This window comes from Hylaeus anthracinus, unplaced genomic scaffold, assembly GCF_026225885.1.
Source record: "Hylaeus anthracinus isolate JK02 unplaced genomic scaffold, UHH_iyHylAnth1.0_haploid 11989, whole genome shotgun sequence".
NCBI classification, from domain to species: Eukaryota; Metazoa; Arthropoda; class Insecta; order Hymenoptera; family Colletidae; genus Hylaeus; species Hylaeus anthracinus.
Window position 1 is genome coordinate 13,872,270 of NW_026534337.1, and position 8,440 is coordinate 13,880,709.

General features: G+C 29.9%; 1 protein-coding gene across 2 annotated transcripts; it reads right to left on the reverse strand.

Annotated features, from left to right (window-relative positions):
- Nucleotides 1-1,226: 1,226 nt before the first annotated feature.
- On the reverse strand, nucleotides 1,227-8,163 carry LOC128887966 (CDK5 and ABL1 enzyme substrate 2). 2 transcript variants are annotated; one of them, XM_054144494.1, is made up of 10 exons: nucleotides 7,195-8,163; nucleotides 6,073-6,450; nucleotides 5,854-5,977; nucleotides 5,651-5,778; nucleotides 5,373-5,411; nucleotides 4,627-4,712; nucleotides 4,422-4,528; nucleotides 4,236-4,342; nucleotides 3,941-4,145; nucleotides 1,227-3,830 (listed from the first exon to the last, which is right to left on the reverse strand). In XM_054144494.1, the coding sequence occupies exons 1-10, from the start codon at nucleotides 7,614-7,616 to the stop codon at nucleotides 3,690-3,692; spliced, it is 1,737 nt and encodes a 578-aa protein (XP_054000469.1). In that variant the 5' UTR covers nucleotides 7,617-8,163; the 3' UTR covers nucleotides 1,227-3,689. The 2 variants fall into 2 exon arrangements, with proteins under 2 accessions (XP_054000469.1, XP_054000470.1); XM_054144495.1 differs by lacking the exon at nucleotides 5,373-5,411.
- Between the last annotated feature and the right edge of the window lie 277 nt (nucleotides 8,164-8,440).

Genomic DNA, 8,440 nt, shown 5'->3' on the forward strand with positions numbered 1-8,440 from the left:
TTTACACAGCCCTCTATAAACATTTCTTTTTAATAACTGTGAAAGTATATTCATTTTTTGTCATTTTAAACATGCCAATTATCTTGAACGATACTTTCTTTCTTTGAAAGAGCGCTATCCACAATAGTTTGGATACCGCTGTTTTCTATGGTCTAGCCACTCTACACATTGCATCAAGATTTGTGTTATTCAGCGCAACTAAATGCATACATATGTCAACATGTTTTATTAGATCCTTTGCCTCAAAGTTACGAAACGAATTCTGTATTTTGTCGCAAGCGATGAGTCTTTTGTTGCAAGGTGTTCCGTGGAACGTATCTCCCATGTAAAAAGAGAATTGAATGTACGTATGTATGCATATAGACGTGGGGCGTATGCTGGTATCTACACGTACAAATTTGATGTGTATATATAAAGGGTTTACAATTACGGCAGACTAAGTCTATTTTAAAGAATTCCAGCAAAAACAAGGTAAAAGTATTGGATAGCGAAATCAGCGATTTGACCTTTCGCGATTCTACGTCGAGTTACCCTGAACATCCTATTTTATCGTACTCAGTTTTGTGTCAATCTGTTTACACGCGATAAACACATTTGATAAGGATAAATACTTGTTTTTAATGCTAAGAAATATGTACAAGACCAAGTACATTCCCTAAGTCAGGTGTGGTTCCTCGAATATAGGTACTAATATAGTTTGAACAAAACTTTAAAACGAAGGATAAGTATACACAGAATTATAGCTGTATTGCTATCTTGAAAGAGTAATATGAACTATATACTTGATTTGTTATGGCACCAAATGGGATGGTTCCCATTGGAAATTAATTCTAAAAAGTCTCGGGGAACTAGAGTCTATAATAAAGTAGAAAAAAAATGTACAGTTAATCCACTTCTCTGACTGTAAAATACTTGTACATGAACGGTGTATTTATATACACGCGTATTCTAATTTCTCAATCTTACAGAACATATCAGCTCGCAATACAAATCACATTCGCTGTCTTACCATACTACAGGCAAGGATACAGATTCATATTTAACAGGAGAGATGATTAAGCAGGATATTAATTGTGAATGATATTGTGGACATGTCAGATATACAGATCGGTTAAAAAAATCGTCGATCTATATCCTTGCCAGTAATGCCTTACTACATAACCGAACGTTGTACTGACAATTGGTTTTAGAAAAATCTATAGGAAATAGGAAAAAAGTCTACATCATAAACGCAAATCGTAAGTATATTGTTAAGAATATCGCATTAATCGCGTAACAATAATTCAAACTCAGTGACGATATTTCTAGAAGAACATAAGTCATATACAGCACTTTTGATAAGTATACATATAATACAATATAACTAAGTAAACCCATTTTACACAAATAAACTTACTTGAGCAGAAAATACTAGCAAGATATTTATATGAAGTAGTGCAAAGAGCTAATTCGTTTTATTCAATAAAAAAAAGAAAATCGTTAAAATAGATGACTTCCAACACAAGGATACGATCAATTTCAAGATATTTCTTCTTGACACTTGCTCATATTTGTAACTTGATACAAATTGTTCAAATAATAAGACTTCTAAAATGTTAAAATAGGAATTTTTATACCCTTAATTTCACGTTACTAGTCCTACTATCATATATGTATGTATATATATATATATATATACAGAGTAGTAAAACAGATGCGTATCTCTAATAGAATTAATTTGAAGATATAACATATTAATATAGAACTTCCAATGTAAACTTAACATACAAACATCATAAATACTGTCATCGATTTCTGTACATGTACTTTACAAAATACATAAGTACTTTTTTGCGTTAATAAAAAATAAATATTTTAGAACTTAAAGTTGCAAATAAATTCCACAAACGTTATTAGAATAAAATTCCTTTTTTTTTTTTGTAGTGCAATAACTGATATGCCAGAAACTTAAATTACTTCTGTATATATTCAAATAACATAAACGAAAACTGAAAAAAATAAACAATAGAAAAATAACTATTCAACAAACTTGTATTCTTCTGTAAATTCTTCTATATTATCTATCAAGTAAGTACGATTACGGGAAATATGCTACGAAATAAAACTTTACACTATATAGCACCACACTATGGTGTTTTACTTTGGATTTTAAAGAATACTTAATGATATTAACATATATTACACAACTTTTAAATATTTTACACTACAATCATTCCAACTTGTCTCGTTAAAAAACAGCGTCACAAGCATATTTAATAATCTTATTTTTGTCTGAATATCGTATATTGTTTCGCTCATTAATGTATATACTTCCCCAATACTTCGATCTATTTAACATTATACGATAGACACATATCCTATACTTAAACTGCTTTAAGAAAAGTTGTATAATGCAAATAGTTCGGAAAAGTAATAACTTTTTCACTTTATCTGATTTTTTACCATCTGTACACATAAATATCACCGTCAAACTTAAAATCCATGTATCAGGCAATGATTTATTGTTAGTGTTCTATACTAAACAAATTAACAAAAATTATTCCCTGTATTAGTTTTTAATTCCAACGCGCGGGGAACATCAAACAATTCAAACAAAGTACATTTTTGCATTGACTAGTTAAAAAGACAACAGATGAGAAAATAGCTGTACTCGCATTTAAAAAAAATGTATCTCGTAACGAAACGGGATAAAAGGAACAGCTAAAATGTAATTTGAAATTTTCCATTTAAATAGCTCAGAAAATTAATTGTGCAAACAATTACAAGAATAAAATAATATGGATTAAAGCAAAACATAATTTCCTCAATTATGATATCCCATAGAATTTCAACGTTTTCAAAATTAGTAACGTTCGAACATAATCTGCCTAACATATAAAAAAAGAATTATTTACCCAATTATTACTTTCTTTTATTAGTTTTCTTATTATTTGTTAATATTTATATAATCAGCTGCCTGACGCTTATGCAATCAAAAGATTTTCACTCTTTGATAAATAAATGGTTTTATCACGTTTAAATGTATATTATATATTAAAGCTATAGTCTTTTTAAAAATAAAAACATCTTAAAACAAAAAGAATTGACATCAGACATAAAGAAATCATATCATAAAATATTTATATTTATTTTTTTAAGATTTGGAGAACCCTTGTGGACTATAACGTCTGTATTCGTCACATTTTCCTTGTAGCTTTTATGCACTACCAAATTTACTTTATATGCATAAGTAACTAACGCCATATTTTTCTACGAGTACTTTTTTACGAGTATTTCTCTACGATACTATACCTTCGAAAAAAATAATTATAGTAAGTACTATTAATAATAATTCACAATATTAAAAGAGGATCAATCAAATAAAAAATTTAGTAAGTATTTAAAGAGAAAAACATTTAAACACGTTCAATTTGTTAAAAGATGAGAAATACACACTGCAGTTTGTAATTCTTACAGCCCTTTACGCTCAAATATAATTGATATACGTATTCTCATTGTACTTTAAAATAACGAATTTTCTCGTAATCATATCTATTCATTTTGAAATTCTGATTCGGTTGTTCATATCTTTGTACGATTTTGTATACAAAATTCCTGCATGTTGTACTTTTTATCCAATTGTTTAGAAAATTTTAATTCTATGTTAAAAGTGTTCTGGATCTACGTAAAAAAAACGGCATAAAAGAAGATCAAGACTCGTATATCAATCTTTGATAATGCGGAAATATTTCCCATGTAGGAAGATGTAAACCGAATTCTAAGGCCACCAAAACAGCAAATTCAGACGTAATCAAATCCTTGCGATTTAAACGGAATATACTTTCAATTCTCTGGAAATCGTTTAAAAATTATTTAATCAAAAACCATTCGATGTATAAAGTTAATGCACAGAAGAAAACAATATAAATCGGCATAAAATGTATATATGTATAATAAATACCTCTATTAATGATTTAAGAACATCGCCCTTTACATCGTTTAGTTTGGCTGCTAGTAGTAAACATGCACCAGCACATAATTTTCGTGTTTGTTTCGTGACAACATTGCGAAGAATAAGTTTCTCAAAATATACATAAGCCATTGCTACCGTTAGAAGATCAATTCCATATTCCGTTTTTGCTATTTTGCGCATCTCTCGTTTTAAACTATAAATATTAATAACAATTGTAATATTATTCAATTTCAAAATAGAAATATTATATACATGGAAATACATTATATTTTTGAATAATGACCTTCTTAGCTTGCTCAAAGTGAGTTGGATATGCGGAAACTTTTCTTTAAATTTATCATTCAATTCTTTCTTCAAATCAGATGGCCGTACATAATCAATAACTGATGCCTATTAAAAGAAAAAAAAGTATTGAATCACCAAGTAAATCCATTATTAGCATACTGCCACGAATTTATAAAGTACGTACCATATAAGATGTAAATGTGAGTAATGTTCTATGCTTTCCAGCTATGAGTTCTGGATCATCTAATAAATTGGGATTGTATTGTAGCGATTGTTCGTCCCAGTCATAAACTATAGTATAAAAAAAAAAAAAGAAACAGTATCTTTACATATTTCTTGTGACTTGAATGAATGATATTCATATAATTAACATGATATGAGAACAATACCTTTCGAGTCAGCGCTAAATGATAATGGTGGAGATTCGGGTGTTACATGTTGAGTACGATGTGTGGCTGTATCATAAGATAAACACCTGAAACAAATTCTGTACACTAAGACACAGCAAGAGGAATTTCTAATTAAAAATTGCATGCAATAAATATATTTAGTCTACTATAGTTTCTAATCTCATTGATATTACATGTGTACTAAATAATTAGAAGTGACTAATAAACTATTTTCTTACATAAGTTAAGAATAAATATTGATATATACATGAATGTGCACAAATGAAAATGCAAGTGATAATGCATGTTATGTGAGCGACAATATTTGAATACTTTATTTATATACCAGTGCTAAATTAAATCATTCTAAGAATACTATTTTTAGATAAGTGATAAAAATGTTCATAAATCATTTCTAATAAAGATCGATTACTATTTACTCAACACTAATTATTAATTGTTTTCTATAAAACAAAACACGTATTTGCTTTAGATTACATTCGCGATCAAAATATTAAGAATGCATGTCCCGAAAAATATAATTAAAAAATAGCATTATACACATACTTCATATTATACATACCACATAATGAAAATTAGAAAAAAAAGCATTTATATCTTAATATATTATTGTAAATTTACTGTCTTCTATCTTAAATTTAACTAATGTATAAATTACAATTTATATTTTAACTATACGTATCTATTTCAATTTTTTTGTAATACAATACTATTTCAATTTTTACCATTTAGAGTGATCCACATTCCATGTAATAGTTTTTGTCCTGCAAAAACATGGTTGAAACATCTTGTTATAATACAAACAAATTGTGAAATGTAGTTTCTGTGAAGATACATTAATGAAATACATGAAACATGAATGAAGATGTTGAAAGGAAAGTGTGTAACACTGAAGCATATGAGGATTTTAAATAATAAAATAGTTTTACAACACTTTTGTAACTTGCAGACAAAGTGAAAAATTCAACAATAATATAAAAACATTAATTTTTAAAATGAATACCTTGAAACCATAGGATGCTTGTTAGGTATAACATGCGTAAGTTCTATTGCCTCGTTATCGCTAAAATGTAATTTTTTATCCTTTTGAAATTGCCTAGATGGAACAAGCAATTGCCCATAAGATATTTCCTACAAACAAAATTTGTTAAGATTATTTCTGAATCTAAAATGCATAAATTTAGTTTACACATTTTAATTAAATACCTGGCCGTCCTTAGCACGCTCTATACCTAACAAACCAAAAGGATCGATATTATCATTAATTGCGGACAACGGTCGTTGCGAACTAATATTTTTTCTTCGCCCGGTATCCTTGCGTAATTCAGACCTATAAATTGAAAGAAAACCAACAGCAAATGTATTAATACAAGTTTAAACACACTCTAAAAACATTCATAATACATAAACTATGTCTTATCTTACCAACTGGATCTTTGTCCTTTATTATATGGAAGAGCAGAAAATACTAGAAACGGTACATGCTTATTAGAAACCAAAACTAGTCTGTCATCTCCAAATTTGTGGCCATTTACAGGATGTTGCATTAAACGCAACTCTCTCGTGACTTCGGGTATTATGCCACTGTTTGTACAAACAGATTGCACATTGTTCGATGTCTTTGTTTTCGATTTAGAGGATTGTGTTTTCGAACGTAAGGAACCAATGCTCTCATTGGAACTGTTATATTGATGCTTTATGTCTTCAGAAAGCGTAGATGTTTGATGAGTTATACGCTTTTTATATTGTAAAGAGCCTACTCGCCTTTCAGGTAACGAATATTCACTGCCAGTAGTACAAGTACTAAAAAACAGAAATGTGTATATTTTATATTTTACTTTACTACAAACAACTTCAGTTATTAAAAGTAAATATCAATGAAAATGTTTATTATTTACTATTATGATGAAGTTCTGAAATATCAAAGTTGTCTCATAAAATGTATAATATACTTCATATGTTATACAATACTATTATTACTTCTTTCTTATTGAATTAGTATAATTAGATATGTATTTGTATTTAACATTCTGAAGAATTCAAATACCAAAAGCAAATATCTTATAAATAAATAATGATAAGGATTCATATAAGTAACATTCATGAAATCATTGCTTTTATAAAAACATACATAAAATACACCACTGATAATAAAACTTACAATAATTATAATGATTCTTATTAGGACTATGGATAAGATATCACACCAATTAATTATTTTGTTGAGAGAAAATAGTTTATTCAACTCGATAATAAGTTTGTGTAATAGAATCGACAATATAATTTTTAAAATGCAAGTACATTATAAAATATATACAATGTTTATGGATAATTTTGTATTATACTTGTTCCACTTTCCAATTTACCCAAGACAACAGAGGAATTCAAACAAACCTTGTTTACGTAAACAAACAATGATATGATTCCTGTAAACACAGAAATAATTAAATTATAAGAAACTGAAGCGTGAATTCTATAATGACAACTTTGCAAAGCAGAACATAGTATATAACTCTGATATTTAAAAGATCTTAAACAACTATTTACCGTTCTCTGAACGAACTATGAAATCCAGTAGAGAGCTGTGGATAATTTCTTTCCTGTTCAAGAAAAGCAGCCACTGCTGCCTTCGCAGGAGTCAACACCCCATCAGAGTTTGAACTAAACGAATTGTGTTCAGCATTCTTCGATGTCAATTGTGGTGAGGATGACTGCTTCGCAGATGGATGTGTTGCATGCTCCTCTGTGCAGTCGTCAAGAACTTCCTCGCTGGAAACGTCCAGATCGGTTTGACGAACATCAGCCCGATGTGCTTGACTGTCGCTGAGGGTACGAGCATGGACAGCACCATTTCGCGATAAAATAGCTAACTTGGTGTCGCGGTGGCTGCCATCGAGGGAGATGTTCGAAAGAAACGTTAGGGCGGCCAACCTTCTACGTGAATGATTCTTTTTTAAGGCTGCTGCCATTCCACGATTGACCGTGTCGAGAGACCGGTGTTACCGAATAACAACGTAAACGACCAGGAAAAGGACGAGTGCCCGATAAGGGCTCTTTTATCAAACAAAGGCTGACTACTAGGATCACAACTCATTGTCACAACTCGTACACTTAGTCCTGACATTATCCACAGACGTGCCCGCGTAGCGCACGTAACAACGTGAATCGATGTCACTTGTCATCGTACCGTTTCCTCTCATAAGATTAAAAAACGAATCCTGGTCTCCAATGAAACAACACGACCTTTCTTTCTACTACTCAACACTGCGAACCATCCTCCTCTTGGCGGTTGAGTGATAACCCTGTCCCCTTCTGCGACTGCGCGTATTCTTACGTACAATGGACGAAATATCTAACATTTTTTTCAAAATTTCATCTTTTTCTTCATTAACTCCGTTATAGCTTTCTTATGAAAGATTTTTTTTATAACAGAATGTTACAAATACTATAGTAATTCTTGTATACGCCCATAATTGCGTTTCGAGGTTAGTAATTCCATTACAAAAATAACTACGCATTACATATACATAATTATAATTGTATATTTTTCCGTTTTGTATATATACTAGAATACTGTTAATTGCGCTACTTCACAACTCTGATCATATATAATGTATACACAGAATGTATTTATTACGCGGTATTCTCAATTATGACCAGTAATGAGTACAATTCAAAATATCGCCCAATTTTAATATTGATATAAGATACGTAGAATTATTAGACAACAATATTTGCGAAATATTATAGGTAGGATTGGACAAACTTTCTTTTCGTATGACGAATGGAAATT

Excerpts from the sequence above, each read along its gene's own strand:
- LOC128887966 (XM_054144494.1), bottom strand. The coding sequence starts at position 7,616 with ATGGCAGCAGCCTTAAAAAAGAATCATTCACGTAGAAGGTTGGCCGCC. Across the intron at positions 5,779-5,853 it reads AGCGTGCTAAGGACGGCCAG|GAAATATCTTATGGGCAATT; the intron begins GTATTTAATTAA and ends TTTTGTTTGTAG. Across the intron at positions 5,412-5,650 it reads AAGCATCCTATGGTTTCAAG|GACAAAAACTATTACATGGA; the intron begins GTATTCATTTTA and ends ATGTTTTTGCAG.